The 20,470-nt window shown below is 39.7% G+C and overlaps 1 protein-coding gene across 5 annotated transcripts in view; it reads right to left on the reverse strand.

The window, feature by feature from the left end:
- The window catches only part of KCNIP4 (potassium voltage-gated channel interacting protein 4), a 1,193,829-nt gene that overhangs the window by 228,292 nt on the left and 945,067 nt on the right, over positions 1–20,470 (reverse strand). The window contains exon 1 of one of the 5 annotated variants that reach the window (XM_047719004.1): positions 9,948–10,427. The exons of the other annotated variants lie outside the window; for them this stretch is intronic. Within the exon in view, the coding sequence (XP_047574960.1) occupies positions 9,948–10,059 (112 nt within the window). The 5' untranslated portion in view covers positions 10,060–10,427. Of the gene's footprint in view, positions 1–9,947; positions 10,428–20,470 lie in introns of those variants that run through there. 5 annotated transcript variants of the gene reach the window in all.

Below are 20,470 nucleotides of genomic sequence, written 5' to 3' on the forward strand. Positions count from 1 at the left end.
TTAGGGGTGAAAGGTGGTAAGAATAAGTTCTAGTCTGGGCTTATAAGGAGATATGGGTGCATTTGGGTAAAAGAGGCATTGTGGGAGAAACAGAAATAAAATGTGAGTCAGAATCTAAAAGCTGGGATCAACATGAGTTTTCCTCGATAATGTGAAAATAGGTTGTATCAATTGTCAGTAGTTGCTAAGAATGAGTGAGGCCAAATACTAAAAATGCCACTCAGATTCAGCTCAAAGGTCACCTTTGTGAGTCCTTTCTGAAACTCCCCATCTTCTAAATGGGACTGACTACTTGTCCATATGTTCCTAGAGGGTACACCAGCATTCTTGCACAGATGTGAGACCAAGGCAATTTGCTAAACTGATGTGTTTGCATGTTCATTTGTATGTAAACCCCTATTAGCCAAATCTGTGCTTCCCGTTCCCAATTACTAGCACAGCACTTGGTACACAGATCACATTTAAGATCCTTTCTTTCATGGATGATTTGTTAAAAGAAAATGACATGCTCAAAATTGTGTCACTTAGGCCAAGTCATCGAACCAGGGCTAATGGCTCAACTAATTGAAGTTTCAACCTCCCCCAGAAATAAGTTATAACCTATCATATAACCTATCAGAATTTTCTTTTCTTTTTCTTTCTTTCTTCCTTCTTTTTTTTTTTTTTTTTTTTTTTTTTTTGTATTAAGTATTTGTATTCTCTCCAGCCCATCGACAAGGAAACTGAGTGTTGGAAAGATCAGGTCATTAATCCAAAGTCACCCAACAAGTAAACAAAAAAGCTGGAGCGTAAATTAAACCCACATAGATTTGAGTCAGGAATTTTCTGATAAGCACCAATGAGGCACTCTATCACATGAACGTTCGCCATCCCCCAGAGGAAGATGCCTTATTTTGTATAACTAATACCTTGGTCTTCCCCCTAAGGAAATTGACTTTGCCTGGAACCAACCTTTCTTTTGCTATTAACTCCCTGCCCCACTGTCCTTTCTATAAAAACCTTCCATTTTGTACAACTCCTCAGAGATCCCCTTTACTTGCTGTATGGGATGCTGCTTGATTCATGAGTCACTTAATAAAACCAACTAGACCTTCTTATTTACTTGATTGAGTTTTTGTTCTTTGTCAGACTGAATGAATGACTATGTTTAGTGACAAGTATGAGAGATGTGAAGGACAAAGACGGCCATGATACTAATGGTATAAGTAGTATTCAATAGTTGTTGAGCTCTCTGTTCCAGTCACTAGGCTAAGCAGAACTTTAGCAAATATTTAATTTATTTCTCAAAATAATCACAATAATCAATGAGGTAGCTACTATTATTCTCCCCATTTTACATGTGAGAAAACTGAGGTCAAGGGTGGTTATAAACCTTGTCTGAGACCATGAGGCCAATGTAAGGCAGAGAGGTACACTGACTTTAAATCAGTACCTTACTTTAAAGAATGTGATCTTACCCAGTATTCGTATATTTTTCATTTTCTTTCTTTTAAAGATTTATTTATTTATTTACTTATTGTGGGGGGGGGGGGGATGGGGACAGAGGAGAGAAACTCAGACTTCATGGTGAGCATGGAGCCCAAAGTGGCGGTTGATCTCATGACCCCAAGACCATGACCTGAACCGTAATCAAGAGCAGAATGCTGAACAGACTGAGCCACCCAGGTGCCCCTCTATATTTTTCATTTTCAAGAGAATCTAGATTTAAGATGATTTTATTAAGAAAAAAAATTTGTTGATTCAATGTATTTGCCCTACACCCAAAAGGCTCAATATAATGCAATACTGTGAGGACCAGTATAATTGGTCAAGTTGAAATATGTCTTTATGTCTTTAACAAATACAGTAGCTAAGGGTTTATAAATTCAGTGGAAGAGGCATAATGCCACCTGTCCTAGTGGCAACAAAACCTAAGCTGAAAATCAGTAAAAGGGGGCAACTCAGACTGTCTAGCCCAGCACTGACTCATTGTGTGACAAAATCATGTGTATGACTTAATTTATGTAAGTAACTCTAAATTGGCCTAGACATGTGGAGTTAGAGGAAAAGACATTTTATTCAACAAACACACACAGGCTAATTCAAATTATTTGTTAATTTGGCAGATAATTTCATCAACCCCCCAAAGAGGTACTCAATTCCTGTCCATTCAATGAGACTGAGGGCTCAGAAAATCTAGACAGGTTTCCAAAGAGCAATATCTCACCAATCTCAGACCCCTTCTCAACAGGTTCCTTTACTGCGAACTCTAGAACAGGGATTGGCAAATTACAGTGATGCAAATCTGTCCTGCTGTCTGTTTGTATTCTCTGCAGGCTTAGCATTGTTTTACATTTAAAATGATTAAAATTTTAAAAACATAATATTTTGTGACATAAAAATTTTATTAACATTCAGATTTGCATCTCTCTCCAGAAAGTTTTATTGGAACATAGCCATGAGCATTCATTTGTGTATTTCTGTGTTACAACAGAGTTGACTACTTAGAACAGACTGCTTGCATGGTCCACAAAGCCTACAGTATTTACTATAGAACAGAAGGCTGACCACTGCTCCAGAACAAAGTTCTGCAGGTGCCAAAGACCTCAGTGAATAACACATTGTTCATATCACGCGTTTGGCCTCTCAGATCTGTGGCTCTCAAAGTGTTGCTCCTTGACAGCTGAATGAGGCTAAAGTTAGAAGTCATTAGAAATTTAAATTCTCAGACCCTCACCTAGATATACTGAGTCAGAAACATTGAGGGTAGAGTCCACACTTCTGTAGTATATAACAAGCCATGAAAGTGATTCTGACACACAGTAAAATTTGAGAATCACTGGAGTAACTCAAGGAATTTGAACATGTGATTCCAAAGTAATTACAAGGAAGGCATTTAGTGGCTCCTAATTGTGCTCCAGGCATGGAGCTACGTATCTCACTTATATTTTGTATTCCCTACAACAATCTCAAAAAGTTGGGTTTATTAAACTCATTTTACAGAAAAAGGAACTGAAGCTCAGGAAGGTGAAGCAACCTGTTCAAAGTTACTGAATTAAACTTGAAACTAGATCTGTTTGCTATATACCCTACACGCTTGCCCTTCTTCTTACTCTGCTCTCCTGATCGTGTCTGAGGAGAAAGCAGCGCCTTCCATTCTGAGGGAGCTGCCCTGGTTTATGCCAGACCTTGGCATTCCCTTAGTAAATATAAGCACTCTGAATTTCACAGAATATCAACCTCAGACAAGACCACTCTGTACTTTTGATTGATCAAGACAAAAAAGCAAGATCACTCTATCATCATATGTGAGAAGAGGCAAAAATATAAACCACAAAAATGACCAAAGTTTCCCCATCCTAGTTACTGCAGCTTGTCTCTTTGCCAACTGCAGCTCTAGCCTCTGTCTAGTCTATGCTACTTATAGAAGAGATTTATTAAGATCATCATAGAATTAGGCTGGCTTTTTGACTTTATTTAATCCAGAGCAAAGCCCCAGTTCCAAAATCATAACCCCCCAACAGAAGTGCAAATGCACTAAGTCCGTTCTCATATCTCCTTACTGACCTGTTCCACTGCTCTCCACGGAATGGATTCCCCCTCTCCTGCAAAAAGCACTGAGGCCAAATTACTCTACCACAGGTGTGGTCCTGATAACCTTTGGCTGGAGGCCATTGAAATGTACAACTTCTCCCTTCATCTCTCCTCCCCATTAAGATTCCAGCTCTCTGCTCCTAGCTGAGGTGGGGAATGAGTTTTCAAAGTAAGCAAAACTGAAAAATAATATTCCCCAAACCTGTCAGTACCAAGTACATTGCCAGATATGAAGCAGACCCTTGGTATCTTAAATGGGTTAAAGGACTTTTAGAACCAAGCTGATTACAAATGATGACTTCAGGAAACTGCTTTAAAATATGTGTGTGTGTGTGTGTGTGTCTGTGTGTGTGTGTGTGTGTATAATATTTCATAGCCTCCAGTTTCTGTCAGTCTTTTGATTCAATGCCACCGCCATCTTCTTTCAACCTTCCTTGAAAACTTCCAATGGGATGGGATGGCTGTTCTCTTCAAATCCCTTTCTCTTCAAAGCCCTTTCTCCCTCTCATCAGACTCTTTTTTGTCTTGGATTAGTTATTCAAGTTTGTACTCTCATCAAAATGCCCTTTTGTCCTCTATGTCCCTTCACACAGTAGGTGCTTGATACATATGTGTTTGATTTCACGTGTAAATTTAAGGCTAGGGGCACCTGGGTGGCTCAGTGGGTTAAAGCCTCTGCCTTTGGCTCAGGTCATGATCCCAGGATCCTGGGATCAAGCCCTGCATTGGGCTCTCTGCTCGGCAGGAAGCCTGCTTCCCCCTCTCTCTCTGCCTCCTTTCGGCCTACTTATGATCTCTGTCTGTGAAATTAAAAAAAATAATAATAATAAAAAATAAATAAATTTAAGGCTTTTTTCCCCCCCAGTTATAAAACTGAAAGGGCTACTTTCCCAGCCAAATCAAAGCACGTGTAAGCTGGGCTTTTTCAGCTTACTGCTGGATATCTCATTTGGAATTATTTCTCATGGTCATGGGGTTCTAATGAACAGCTGCTCCAGATGCCTTTGGTATGTGGGTATCTTTACTCTGAAGTGGGATTTTGATCTGAAATCTCCCTCACAGAAAAAAAATCAAAATCAAAACAAAACAAAACAAAACAAAACAAAAACCAATGCAGCCAACTAATCAACAGTTTCCAGGCTACCGTGGAAACTTGAAAGAGGCACTGGAGGCCCTCAATTATGCACCCTAAGAAGAAGTACACAGGCACCATTATTCTATGAGAGTAAAAGGCACTCACACTGTAATGTTTGGAGTGTCTTCTTATGGTAGATAGTGTGGATAATTACATAATCAAGAAGAAAGAATAAAACTATGTTAATTCCCTTTGACACTCTCTGTTGAATTCTGCATTGTGGACCATGTTCCTGTGTTGGCATATAGAATTACCTCACCCAGAGTCCTGCATATGGAAACTACATAAGGACCTTGCTGGCCTATGAAGATGATACACTTCTCTTTATCCATAAAAATCCAGCCTAAAAGTCAGCTCTTCCAGGGAGGCATCTCTGATCACTTCTAGCTCTTCCATTTGGACTTAATTACTTTCCATTCTTCTTCTGTATCTTGGACTTACTTATACTGCTCTATCTACTGTAATGTATTGCCTTTCCTATATATTCCCCATCTACCTAAACAAGGGAGAGTTCTGTGAGGTTAGAGATTATCTTTAATTCATCTTTGTATCCTGGGCCTTGCAAAGTGCCTGGCATATTGCAGACAAGGGAGAAGTATTTTCAAAGACAAGCCACTGCCAAAACACAAATGGCAAAGTGATGGTCATTATTGATGGGCACATGAGAATACATTATACCACTCTCTGTACTGTGCGTCATATGATTTTCCAAAATGAAAGATTCAAAATAATTGAAGACCTTGCAAAATGTCAATATACCTATCCGAATTGTTAAGTTCCCACCATAAATGGTGCTACCATATCTGTAACTACAATCTCTGTGTGTTTTCCACTTCTTTTTTTCTCTCAAGAAAGATATTTAAAACCTAACAATGCTGTCCTAAAATAAAATACAATTATGGTATCTCGGAACAAGTGCAGGCCAAAGGTATTATAGTAAACATGAATTTCTGGAAAAACTGGAAATTGACAGTTCACATTAAGTATTTTATTGAGAAGGGCAATCCATAGATTTTTGCCCTGTTGTCTGTCACCTGAATTGTTCCAAGAGCATAACTAATATTTCTGCTTCCTTGATTTTACTACAGAATTCATCTTCACCTACACCCAGATTGAACCCCTGAAACAGTGGTCTGTCACATTGCTCACTTTTCTCCCCAAACTTGGAGACTTTGAATCAATGGTTCTTCACTGGTTGAAGAATAAGTAGATACTCTTAGCATTGAACTTCAAGCCACCTCTTCAGCTACATCTCCCATTTCAACGTTCTGACACCCATGTGTATGAATGCCACTGCCCTTATCCATGAACTTGAGGGCACAACTCATGCTCTTTGTAGCCTAGAATTTTCTTCTTCCCTTCTCTAACTTGGGAAGTCCTTCTCACATTTCGAAGTCCTGTATAACCGTTTCCTTCCAGAATGTACCATTCCATCCACACTTCTGCAGGCCATTTCTCTCTAATACCCAGCATTTATATTCTTCTGTCTTGTTTGGTAAATTGTTTCCTTTCCTAGAATGTAAGTTCACCGAAGGTACATTCCTTTAATGTTCATCTTGCACACCTCTCTACCATCCAAGCCTACCAGAGAACACTACATGCATTTAGAATTCAACAAGACATATATTATATGCTAAATGTATGAAATAATAAGATCCATTTTCTGAGTGTTCTTCATAGTTTTCTTTATTAATGAGTGGATATGTGTAAAAGCTCAAATCATCATATTAAAATCCCTTTAGTCTCTTGAATCCTTTTTATAAATTGCTTTTGTTTCCTAAACCTTGAATTTCAACCGAAGGAGAATTGTATTTTCAAAATGAGGTTTTATCAAAATCAGAATCTAATTTAGGTGGGAGTGGAAATGTTTCTCTTTATTCTTTTTTACCCATGGTTAATTTTCATTAGCCATTATAGATGATAATACTATGTTAACATTGCTTTATCCCAACAAAACCACAGACCCTCTCATTCAAATAGATTCAGAACTACTTTCTAAGTAAATCAATGTATAGTCATACTAGAGAAAATGCTCCATTCTTGTACCAGCAAAGAATCATTGCCCCTGAGGATAGTATAAGAGTTCAGTGTGGCCTAAAAGAATCTCACGGTTCTGCTCTGAGCTTCATCTTCATTTCTCCACCAAAAAGGATGGTTAATTCCCTGGTCTTATTGTGGGCTGCATTTTCTAGAGCAGTCAGTGAGAAGTTTGGCAGTCTACATTGGGATAGCCTTTTTGGGAATTTTTATCATTTGTAGGTAGAAAGGCTGAGGGATAATCTAATAGTTTGTGGCTTTCTCTGTATTTTGTGCCTTCTTCTTATTCCTCCACTTGGCTGGTGGTCAGCTACTCACTGGATACTACCCACAGCCTGAGAATACACAGACAGGAGGCTTCTGCCATAGTTCTCATTATCTTATTGAGTCTCACTGTTGGATTCTACCTGGAGTAGGTATTTATGGCCATTGAGTATACATCACAGAGAGTCAAAATGCAGTGCAGGTCTCAGAGATAAAGAAGTTCAGGAGACCACTTGGCTTGGCTGCTTTTGTCCCAATTTGCCACCAGTCTATGATATAGTCAGTAGACTGGCTTAGCTCACTTACATGCCATGCTTGGATCCCACACTTGGGTTGGAGTCGACACCTTGTAGAAATTGTGTGGTTGTTGTGTAATCTTTCCTACGGATGTATTTCCCCCCAGAAATCTCTCAGGGTGTTAGTGGACTGTTTAGGACAAGATATCAGAATTCAGGACATTTCCCACATATATTTTCATTCACTCTCTTTTCCAGTACTAGAGAAAAGAAATAAGTAGAAAGTGTGGTATGGTAGAAAAACTATAACCATATGCTACTTAGTAGTCCTTGGTTTTGGTCCTGTCTTTCCTCCAGTTAGTTTTGCCTCTGGTAGATCAGTTAACCTCTTTGGGTTGTAGCTGTTTCCTATGTAAAATGAAAGAGTTGAACTAGATCAGCATTTTCTAATATGTACTTCAGAACAAAAAATGATAGACTTGACAAGTAAAATGGGTTATATCTCATGTATGGTGGTACCAGCATCTTTGAATATTAGCACGATGGTGACTTTTATATTGAGCCCAAATTGCCCCCAGCATATTGGACATTTTACATAATAGCTATAAAAGTGTAGGTACATCATCTATATGTGTGTTTATGCATGGAAATATCAAATCATTTATGGATATGGATATTAGTTGAAAATGAATATGGATATCCACCCCACAAAAGACATTTCAGACTAGCACAAAAATCTGTGATTGTAGTTGAGGGAGTCGGGTTTACAATTCTACTTTTCATATTGTTGGAACTCAAATTTGAAGTTTTCATGTGAAAATCTTCAACTTTAAGTGACATAAAATAGAAGTTAAGAAGAAAAGCTGAGTCATTTGCAGGGGTTTTAAACCTAGGGACTTTGACTTTAAATGCATTCATTATCAACATGGGCAATAAAAGAATAAAAGTGCTACATTATAGCACTGGGAAGGTTGACTTCCTCAATACCCCCATGGCTGTTGTCATTCAGCAAATGCTTCACCTGGCTATGAGACCAAGCCCTCTGGAGTATTATCCATTAAATTTGGGGGCTATTGCTCAGCCAAGTTCAGAAAACAAAAACTAATATGGTGACAAAATTTAACAAAGGGAAACTATTCCCATTACAGAAATTGAAATGATCTCATCTGCGTTTTATTACAATACCAGCGTATTGTAATTACGCTGTAATTTTATTACAATACCAGCGTACAATACCAGTGTCTTAGAAAACTGAGGCAGAATCTTGAAACAATGCAAAGGTTGCTCTGTAGCACTTGGAGAAGTTTGCTGGTGCATTGTTTTCCTTCCAGGGGTTAAATAAAATAACTGTGTAATATGAGAAAAGGAAGAAACTAATTTCTGAGGTTTTACTTAATCCCATGACAACATTGTTCTCTTGTGTGCCTAAGCAGAGCTTGTCACAGAGTGAGAATATTTACAAGAAGATATGAAAATTACATGGGAACTTATGTTTTTACAGAGGTCTAAATAGTTAGAACCTAACAAACTCATTTTGTTTAAAAAAAAAAAAAGTCTTCCTAAAGATAAGATACATTGACCATTATAACATATTAACAGAAACAACCTGTATACCGGATGTAGTTTGGGATGATGTCGTTGTAGCCATCAGGTCTTAGCTCCTGTAGTTAGAAAGATGAGAAGCATGGCAGGCTTAAATATTTCCATCATCTTCCAACATTACACACAACATGAGAAGTGAACAATCATAAAAAACTCGGCAATAAAAGATCCTTCCCTTATCTGGAAGGAATATTAGCAAGTGTCTTAAGAACTACTTTCTTTTGCTTGGGAAGATAGGAGAGCTTAGATGTAGAATTGACCTTGGATGCCGAGGTTTAAATAATTCAAAGTATCTTATTTCAGTAGAAAAATTATTTCATGAAAAAATAAATGTGCATATATATGGTATATATGTCTCTATATTCACACATACACACATCTATTCAAATTATTAAAGCAAAGTCAGTCAACATTTTTACCCCACCTTTGAATAATAAAATTGATTTGAGTAGTAAAATTTATATTAGATGGATAAAATATTTCTTGATAGCAACAGTAATGCCCTGTGCATATGGGTTCCCACTCAAGAGATGAGCAAAGTGGTTCAGTGGGAAATGTAAATGAAACACTTTTGCAAATTAAGTGTTCAAGAACATTTTTGCCAAACACCCATTAACTCAATTTTAACTGAAAAGCCTACCCATTTTACATCATAATCAACAACCCAACTCCACCCCCACACCTCCTACTTAATGAGGCACACACAGATATTTCCCTCATAAATCAGGGTACTCCTCCAGAGAATAAAATTCCTAATGACATTAAGGCGTGGTAGCCATCATGAACTTGACAACCAAAAAAACAACCTGTATTACCACCCCATAGTAGAGAGTCTTAACTTCGCACCTTGGAAATATATTTAACCCACAATATCACCCTACACTCAAGAGCTTTCAAAGAGAAAGAAGTATCCCTTCCCTCCCAGTGTCAAATATCTGGGTAAACAGACATGAACTGTCCAGTGCTAGGCTGCTCCACGGCAAGCATGCATATTTTAAAACTTTTACTTTGGGTATCAAGCCTCCTCAACTTCTTCAGTTTCTGTATCCAGTTCCGAACCAGACCTGACCAACCGCACAGAGTGGGAGCGACCACTTTACCTTCCGAAAAATCAATCAGTCCCAGCAAATGAAGCAGCTTCAGAGATGCACATATAATCACAACAATACCCACTGTTTGCAGTCCTTCCGACTCCCACTCGAGAGTCAACATCTTTCAAGCGGGCAGAGCATCCCAGCCTCCGGACCCCTTTGGAGCTGAGGGAGTTAATTAGAGAATCCGAGCAGTCTCTGGCTTGGAACAAAGAGTCGCGAGGGGGAAAAGTGAGCAGCTCCTCGCAGACGCACCGGGCGGAGCAGTGGCCCCCCGGGGTGAGGACGGACCGGGGCTGGAGTCCAGCCTCTCATGCTGATGCTGGCATTTCCCAGCGGGGTCCCCCAACCAGAGCGCGCCTGCCTCCGAGCTCTGCGCTGCTGCCAGCGGGTACTTGCACTTAGAGCTGTGAGGGGAGCATCTGTTGGGGAGCGGGAGACTTTGCTCTGTCCGTGGAGAGGAGGGACACTCCCAGGAAACTTGCCCTGGAGAGCACGGCGGCGCTCCACGCGCTGACGACGCGGCGCGGGCTGAGCAGGCTGGCTGCGCGCTAGTTTGCTGCCTGGGAAGCCAGCGAATGCCCGGTTTTTGCCCAAGCAGCGGCTCTCTCCTCCCAGAGCTCGCGCCGCCAGACAGCTCAGCCCCCTCTCGGGATGCTAGGACAGAATCGGCTGTCGTGGCTGCTGCCTAGAGCCTTTGTCAGAAAGCTCCCGTGGAAGCCCGTGGGTAGTTTTTCTGGGGAGAAAAGTGCAGGAGCAAAAGAACCACGATTGCCTTTGTCACCAGGAGCATCCAAGCTGCTTCCCACCAGCCACTCCACTGGGGCTGTCTGATCCCCTCAGACACAATAAGAACATTATTAGGAAGATTGATTTGGTCCTTGTATTTTACAAACAGGAATGGTTGGAGAGTAAGGCAGAGCAGTACCTTGTAAGAACACTGATGTTCAGTAACTGCCCCCTGGAGGGGGGAATCACACTATCCTCCTTTCAACTCTTGATTCAGCCTCTCTCAAAGCCAAGTTTCACAAACTTCCCTGATGATAAAAATCACACAAGATGCTTGTTAAAAATATTCTCTTGTGGAAAATATGATTCAGAGGATCCTGGAGTTTGTATTGTATTCTTTTAACAAAGATTTTATTTATTTATTTGAGAAAGAGAGAGAGAACATGAGTGGGATGAAGGGCTAAAGGAGAAGCAGACTCTCCCCCTGAGCAAGGAGCCCAGTATGAGTCATGGGACTCCCGGATCATGACCCCAGCCAAAGGCAGACGCTTAACTGACCGAGCCACCCAGGTGCCCCTGGAGTTTGTATTCTTTTTTTTTTTTTTAAAGATTTTTATTTATTTGACAGACGGAGATCACAGAGAAGCAGGCAGAGAGAGAGGAGGAAGCAGGCTCCCCGCTGAGCAGAGAGCCTGATGCGGGATCCCACGGGGTATTCTATTCCAAACCACACCAAACATCCCAGCCAGCTTTGTGGGAATGGTCGTAGACTCTGGTCTATGCCAGGAGCACACTGGCTTAAACACCCTGAGGTTTTTTTTTCCACTCTGCTGAAGCTAGCCCCAACCCCTGGAACTCACTACAAAAATCAGGGTTTATGAATAATATCTTGGACTGTGGGGGGCATTTCCTTGTTCTGTTACTTTCTTGTTGTGTGATTTTTCCGTAAGTAGCTTAGGCTCTCTGAAAACAGGTCCTTTTCTGCGAAGTTGAGATTATAATACTTTGTTTAAAGTACTCTGTTTAAAGGGAAATGTGAGAATTAAGTGTGGTTGTAATAGTGGTTACCGTTTACCAAGCATTTAGTATGTGCTGATCAATAGTATAGGGATTTATCAACAATTAACTCTTCCCCACAATTCTGTGTGATGGGTTTTATAGTCATCTTCACTTTTAGGCAAGGAAACTGAAGCATAAAGTGGTTAACTTACTTGTCAAAGCTGTGGTGGGCACAGTGCTTGGTAGGCAATAGGCATTCATTCATTTGTTTATTTCTTAATATTTGTTAACCTGCTACCATGAGCTCTGAACAGTACTTGAATGATAAAGTCCAACCTTATCTTGTGGAGGCATATGGTATAATAAAGGAGGCAGGTATGAAATCGAAAGTGACTGAGAAATGCACTAGCACTTGAAAAAAATCTTTCTATGAAGTACAGTGGGGGCACAAGAATGAAAAGCCAACTCCACCTGGGGAAAGATGAGTGGTGGGAACGGGAAGGAGACTTTACAGAGGTGGTAATCATTGAAAATGGTAGCTTTCATTATTATTAAAAATTATAAATAAGACAAAAACAGAGAGACAAACCATAAGAGACTCTGAATTATAGGAAACAAACTGAGGCTTGCTGGAGGGGAGGTGGGCAGGGGGCTGGGGGAAGGGTGATGGGCATAAAGGAGGGCACTTGATTTGATGAGCACTGGGTGTTATATGCAACTGATGAATCACAAAATTCTACCTCTGAAACTAATAATATAGAACATGTTAAATTGAATTTAAATTAAAAAATCAAGATAAATAAAAAGAACTTATCTATCATACACAGGCTTTGAGGTACACAGACTTGGACTGAATTCTGGTTCTGTTGCTTGCTTGCTGTGTGATCTTGAGGAAACCACTCCATCTCTGTCAGTTTTCTAAGTGCAAGATGGGAGTGTGACTGCCCACTTCTCATCCTTACTGTGAGAGTTAACTGTGGAGAGCTGAGCCCAGTGCCTACAAGACAGATGGCAGGTGTGGGATTACAACAGCAGGGCCAACTCTTTAGAGGCTCTGCTGGGTCTAGGTGGATGAAGGGACCTTGCTCCTCCTTACCATCCCCTCTTCTCCTAAGTCGGGTTTCCCCCATAAAGACTTCCTGACCTACCAGGCTATTTTTCTCCTCTGGGCATCAGGAATACACTTAGACCACTAAGTTGGCTTTTATAACAGTGCTTTTTGTTTTGGATTTTATGTCTTTGAGAAATATCTATCTATCTGCCCAACCACCAATCCATCTAAACATGTTATTTTCAGTTTGTAAGCAAATCAGTGCAGGGGAAGCGGTTCTCGAAAGTTGATGGGTAAAGAGATGTTTTAAGTAACGATTCTCTGAAATTCCTGAGAGTATTTGATGAGAGGACATCAAAAGTTTTTTTTTAAAGAGTTGCAGAAATTAATTAGGTCAAGTTAACTCTGTCTCTTTTAACCCTATATGATTTCATACTAAAACAAAACACAGCTAAAAAGCTATAGGTGCACCTCCCCTTCCAATTTCCCTCAACGACTATGGACTCTGAAAAACGATCTGAGAATTTTGAAGGGGTGGGGGGTGGGAGGTTGGGGGCACCAGGTGGTGGGTATTGTAGAGGGCACGGATTGCATGGAGCACTGGGTGTGGTGCAAAAATAATGAATACTGTTATGCTGAAAAAAAAAAATTTAAAAAAAATAAATAAAAATAAACATAAGATCACGGAAATTTAGAGAAAGAGGAACCTGAAGTCCAGGCCAGAAGTGAATTCATTCAGCACACAGAAAGAGAGGCAGCTCATTCAGTAAATATGTTTGAACTCCTGTAAGCCGGGTCTAGGCTGCTAGTACCTCTTAACCGGAGGTCCACTGAACCATAAGAGGTCTATGTATATTATACATGGTGCTATGGACTGCGAAGGAAAAATAGTGCATTTATTTTCCCTAACCTCTTCCTGAGACTTACCATCATTTCCTTCAATTATAAATGTAGGCAACAAAACATGGTAGGAATAATACGAGGATATATCGTTTATCACATTATGATTATTGTTTATATTCATTACTGTTTGAAAAAATGGTAATTTGATTAATGTATTAATAAAGAAGCATTATACTCCTAAAAAAAAAAAAAGCTATAGGTGCAGAATTTTTTTTTAATTTTTATTTATTTATTTTTTTATTTATTTTTTAGATTTCATTGATTTATTTTAAGAGAGAGGGAAAGGGAGAGAGAGAATGAGCAGTTGGAGGGAGGGGCACAGGGAGAGGAAGAAGCAGGGAGCCCGATTCAGGGCTCCATCTCAGGATCCTGGCATCATGACCTGAGCCTGAGGCAGACACTTAACCAACCAAACCTCACAGGTGCCCCTAGATGCTGAATTTAAACATTGCTTTGTCTGACTACCAAATTCATTACATTCCCTTTATATCCCTTAGCAGATTTTAGCAAATAGTTACCAACTGATTTCTTGATTTATATACTTAAGCAAATAATTTTTGAGTTGTCACATCTCATTTTCCAGGAAAGAAATCTCCACCATCTTTGAAATTCACAGAAAGACCTAGGGATATAATTCTGTTAATTCCAGGCAAGACTTCACTTTAGGACAATGGCATTCCTATATAAGATCCATGAGCTGAGAGTTTTGGTGACCCAGCCAATCCTTATCGGTACTGACTACCTTTACTAAGCTCTTCCTATTAACTCCAGCTACAGCATATTCTGGCTCTTGAGAATGCCAGGGTCTCTTTCACATCACCCTCATGGCGAGATTTTGTAAGCTAATAGTGTCATCCATGAGTTTCATGCATCATCTGACCAGTCTAGGAAAATGGGGGACACTTGAAGAAGAGTGTTTTTCTAGGGCCATCTTGGGAAAGAACAGTTGGCTATATATTATTAAAAAAAAATAATTCCAGGTGATGGCTCTATTATTTTATGACAGTAGCTTATTAGCCCGACCTAGTTTGTTATGTTAAAATATGCCTTCTCTATCTCTAATTATTCTCAGGTTTGCCTATTCTTTATATTATAATGGATGGCCAGCAAAGGTCTGTCTTCTATACCAAAAGAAAAGAATACCAAAGGAATAAACTAACAACTCTTGCTCACTTACTCTAAGCTAGGCACATGTACTTAACATTTATAAACTCATTTAATCTTACCCCAAACTAATGAGAAAAGTGTTATTATCACCATTGCAAAAAACAAAAATAGATAAAACCAACGATCATCAAGATTATTTTTACAGTTACATTCAATAAGGGGCACAACCATGATTTATATCTGATTTACTCCATTATGGTGGCTGACAGTTTTGTAGAAGGTCTAAGTGTCAGATACTATTCTAAAATCTTCATACTTATAACTAATTTAATTCTTTCATAATTCTATGAGATCTATATTATTTCTCTGGTTTCAAGGATAAAGTTGAAACTTTAAAAGATTAAGCAACTGACCTGAAGTCTTATAGATAGGACTTGGCAGAGTTGGGCTTGAGCTTGGGTATCCTGGGTCCAAATTTCACACATGGTGTCATTCACTACTGCACTCTTGGTCCTCCCTGTACCTTGATGAATGGTTCTTATACAATTTTTTTTTAAAGATTTTATTTATTTATTTATTTGACAGACAGAGATCACAAGCAGGCAGAGAGGCAGGCAGAGAGAGAGGAGGAAGCAGGCTCCCCGCTGAGCAGAGAGCCCGATGCGGGGCTCGATCCCAGGACCCTGAGATCATGACCTGAGCTGAAGGCAGCGGCTTAACCCACTGAGCCACCCAGGTGCCCCGATGAATGGTTCTTTAACTGGGTCTCTGCTAAGGGGTTGTGCTGGGGAAATATTGCCAGAAACTCTTGGGAAAGTAAAAAATGGACTTCAAAGAGGCATGCCCAAGCCAATGGCCCCTTCTGAAAAAGAGAGAGAGGGGGGCAGTAGTAGTCAGAGTAGACTTTCAATTTCCTTGCACTGATCCATTGCATTATTTTAAATAATCTCAAAAAGGATGATTTGCCTGAAACCCGAAATTAATCATTTCCCCCTCTTTGTTTTAGCTTCAGTTTGAAATTTAGCTTCAGTTTGAAATTTCACTAGGTGATGTTCCTTGGTTAAGAAATGTTCTTCATCCTATTGACATCATACAAATACCAAAATAAATATAGTGAAGTTGAGAAAAAAATATTTTAATTAGATAGATTTATCTATCCATCTATTATCTCTCCAAAAATATAAATAGAATAGCAATGCATATAGGATATGTTAAGTCAAACTTAAATTTAAAATTATTAGTTTATATTTGTATAAACATTTAGAGTTCAAATAATCCAATCTTTTTATTTTAAGGAGGCTTAAAAGTGAGATACAGAAAGCAGAACTGACTTGTTCATGTTCAAAAACCTTGGAAAGTGGACAAAATGAGCTCGACTCACCTAGCTTGTCATGATACTGAATTGTTAACTGGAATGATCCATTGAGAAATTAGAAAGAAATCAAGTTCTGAAAGAAAAATTTTCTACTCTCAGTAAATAGGAGGAAAGAGAAGCAAGACCTCCACATGGTTGGCATCATCTAGAAGGTTCTACTGAAGAGAGAAGCCTAATTTAGGTTTTTGAAAACAAGCGAGGGGAGGAGGAATGATTTTCTAGGAACAGAAATGGGAACCCACTAGGGCAAAAGCTATGAAGGTAGCATAGCTCAATTGAGACCTCTGAGGCAGGGAAGAAAAATGCAAGTGGAAAATTGTTATAAGAGGCCTCAACATCTGCATAGAACAAGGAATGAGGATAAGGTTGGTATGTGACACTTAGTGTCTCTTTTAATTTTAAGATTTTTCTCACCAAATGATGAAAGCTATTCACCCTCAGTGAATTCTGTTCTGTCCCCCCCCGCCCAAAGGGTATCACGTCCATCTGTCTTGGGGCTTTCTCAATTACTTGGAAAGATCCCTAAATGTTCTCCAGATAAACTTTCCACTCAAACATGCCAGGACTCAACGCTGTTTCACTTAGCTGCAGGGTTCATTCTGAAAGCTTCCTAAATGTGTCTGGAATGGATTTCTTTAAAATATGTATATGTTTATCCATTAAACAATTAAGCATCCAACCTTCAGGCTTGAGTGCCTATTGAATCCATAAAGGAGGAGGGGATATCTCCCACTTGAAAAACTTCCAACAATGTTGCACTAATGTATCTTAAAAATTGTATTCATGTATCTTGTGATCCAAGCTTATGTTATATAATCTTCATATAAACAAATTAGAAGATTATTTGGAAATTTAACTAGGAAACATTCTTAAGAATATAATCTTTCCCTGAGATTTATGACCTTTTTCCTGCCCTGATTTCCCTTTCCTAGGTCTTCTGGATTAAACTGAGTGGGCTTCTGGTTCACTCATTTAATCTGGCATACAACTTTGGCTGTCATGTCACAGACCTTTTTCTCTTTTCTCTCTAAAACAATCTTTGCCACTTACCACTATAATTGGCTGGCTTTAGGGCAGTGATTTTCATGGATAGTAATAATAATAATGATGATGATGATGATAATCCTTGGCTTTATTATGTTATAATTAGGATTATATTATTGAACCCCTACTGTGTAACAGTGTACTGCACACATTATATGAACTATCTCATTGAATCATCACAACACCTATTACAGATGAGGTTGCTGGAATGCCAAACCTTAAGTAACTTGCCCAAGATTATGAAAAAAAAAAAAATCAGAATATGCCATTCCAAAATATGCCACCTTGGCATAATAATTTTGTGGCTCTGAAGGCATTTGAGAATCACCAGATGCAAGAAGAGTTCTCAGTCCTCCTCTTATCTACCTAACCGTGGCATAAATTTCCCTTTGTGAAGCTGCCTACCCCTTCTTCTATGCCAGGAATCAGAGAGCAACTCTTATCACTGGAGATGGAGAGTGAGCACCAAGATGAGTCTGCATAAACAAGCTTCACTAAAAGAAGCCTTATCTTCTATAAGTTTCTCTCATATATTTCCTAGTCACTTCCCTGCGATTTATCATCCGTTGAAGCCCAAACTCCCTTTTTTTTTGTTAAAATAGCATAAGTCCTGGAATCTAATTACTTGTTTCTATGAGTTTCACTTCTTTTCTGTGAACTTCCATATGTATAAAATAAAAATTGTATGCCTTTTCTCCTGCTAATCTATCTTCTGTTAATCTAATTTGCAGGCCTCCAGAAACTAACCTAAGAGGGTAGAGGAAATGTTTTTCCTCCCTGACAATTACTAGAAGTTAAGGAGCTGGGATTTAACCTCAGGATTTCTCACCCATGAGTCAGTGTTCTTCTATCCTTGTGGTGCCTTTGTAAAGATCACTACTGTTTTTGCTTTTATTGTGGCCCTGAGAGAAACAAGATTTAAAGTGCAAATGGTTTCCAGAAAGGTAGCACGTGGTGTGGCTCTTACCTCTTGTTGAAATGTAAATGTTTCACATCAAGTTCTTTCCTGGAAGCCAGATCAAGAAAGCAAAGAAAGAAGAAACAAGAGGAGGGAAAGGACTCAGGAGATAGGCAAAGGAACGAGGAGAGAAGAGAGGAAGAAAATGAAGAGTGCTGAGGAAAGAGGCAAGCAATCCTCCATGGCAGCCCGTGTGACACAGTCAAGAGTACACAGCTGAATGTAGCTTGTTTTCTAATTGTGAGATTCTCAGACTTCCAGGCAGATGAGAGTTAAATAGGAATAAAGCAGACTATGGGAAAAGGTTGAGCAAGGGGTTATTTCGCCCTGAATTCGCCCTCCTTCCCTGGTCTGTCAAGCTCTGGAGCCCTTAGCAATGCCGGCTATCTCTTTAGGTCTACCTTCTCAGCCATAGCCTGGAAATTGAATAGGTGGTTTTTAAAGCATGAATACTAGTGATCTCCCTGGATATGGCATTAGCCATAGCTAGGTCACAAGGCCTTCAATATCTCTTCAAAGTCCTGTGATGCCCTCCCATTCACTTGTGGCAGGACCCTGCTGCCCCAGACTGATTGCTTCATTGGCTTGGTTCTCTCTGTTCTTGGGCATGAGATTCCCATGACTAGGGTGTTCTCTGAGCTGCACTGGCTCATTTCCTGTCCTGCAGCAGCACTTTGGGAAAGAAAACCCAACAGGTTTGAACTGGAATGCATTTCAAATCTCCAGGGACAGTGACTAATTATCTTGAATATGCTTTGTTGTATAAAGAGTTGTAGGGATATCTGGAAAGAATTATTTGTAGAACTCTCAATGTCCTTTTGTGAGAACACTTATAAATCAATTTCGTTTCTTTGCTAGTTCATTCATCCTCTCATTCACATGTGTGCATGTATGCACACATACATACACATGCATGCACACACACACATACATACACACACACACACACACACACACACACACACGATTGCCACCATTGTTTCTGTCACCTGCAAAGTCAGAACAAGGGAAGCCCTAGTGAATACAGAAGTCCCTTTTCCCGGAACTTAATATGTGCACATTCCTGCTGGGGATGAATAAACACATAGTAAATGTTCAGTGAATGCCTACACAGTATATGTTTAGAATGTAAGGTGTAGGGGCGCCTGGGTGGCTCAGTGGGTTAAAGCCTCTGCCTTCAGCTCAGGTCATGATCCCAGGGTCCTAGGATCGAGGCCTGCATCAGGCTCTCTGCTCAGCGGGAGCCTGCTTCCACCTCTCTCTCTCTCTGCCTGCCTCTCTGCCTACTTGTGATCTCTGTCTGTCAAATAAATAAATAAAATCTTAAAAAACAAAAAAATGAATGTAAGGTGTAGGTCATGGTATGTATCTTTTCTCTAAATGCTAGTAGCTCTCTGAAGTGACTGGCCCAGGCTTGACAACTAGGATTTGTAGCCAAGTCTTTGGACTCTTAGTTCATTGTTTTTTCCATTATAATATGGAGTTAAGGCATCTACCTAATATCTAAGACAGAAGAAAGGAAGAACCATGCACTACAGAAGAGAAAGGTTTCTTCTAGTGAGAACAGAAAAATCCACAAGAAAGAGAAGACATGGTGAATTAGGCATGAAGGTGAAGCCTAATTTTGTATATGTCCAGATTCTGCTCATGAGTGTTAGCCTTTGCTAGTGTTTCCAAATCAGCTACATCTAAGACTTGGTTCTGGCATCCACTACAAACGAGCAGACAGAGAAGCTGGAGGCTGTATCTGTGAATCTTTTTGGTGAAAGGAACTAAACTTCATTTGGAAAAAAAAGAGAGGCAAAGGAAAAATGTTCTCCCTACCCCAGATCCAAAATCAGAGGCTTGGAGAGCTGGAAAGGGAATCATTTCTCTTCGGAGAATTACATATTTCCCAGAACTTACATTTGGTCAGTGTTGTAGTTTGTCTCTGCTGGAGATTCCTTGTTTTCTATCACTACACTTATATTATTGCAATGTTGAAATCAGTTAGTATCAGTTTCCTATTTCTGCTGTAACAAATTACCACAAAGTTGATAGTTTAAAATAACACAATTTACCTTCGTCCAGCTCTGAATGTTAGAAGTCTGAAATGGGTCTCATTTGCCTAAAATCAAGGTGTTGGCAGGGTTGTCTTTCTTTAAAAGTCTCTAGGAAAGAAACTGTTGCCTGGCCTTTGCCAGATTCTGGAAACTGCTTACATGCCTTGGCTATGGTTACCTCCATCCTTGAAACCAGCAGTGGCCAGCTAAGTCTTTCCCTGGCAGTATCATTCTGAACTTGACTCCTCTGCATCTCTCTTTCGCTTATCTTGTGATTACATCAAGCCTGCCTGGATTATCCAGGATAACCTTCCTATTTTCAGG

This window comes from Lutra lutra, chromosome 2 (assembly GCF_902655055.1).
Source record: "Lutra lutra chromosome 2, mLutLut1.2, whole genome shotgun sequence".
Classification (NCBI taxonomy): domain Eukaryota; kingdom Metazoa; phylum Chordata; class Mammalia; order Carnivora; family Mustelidae; genus Lutra; species Lutra lutra.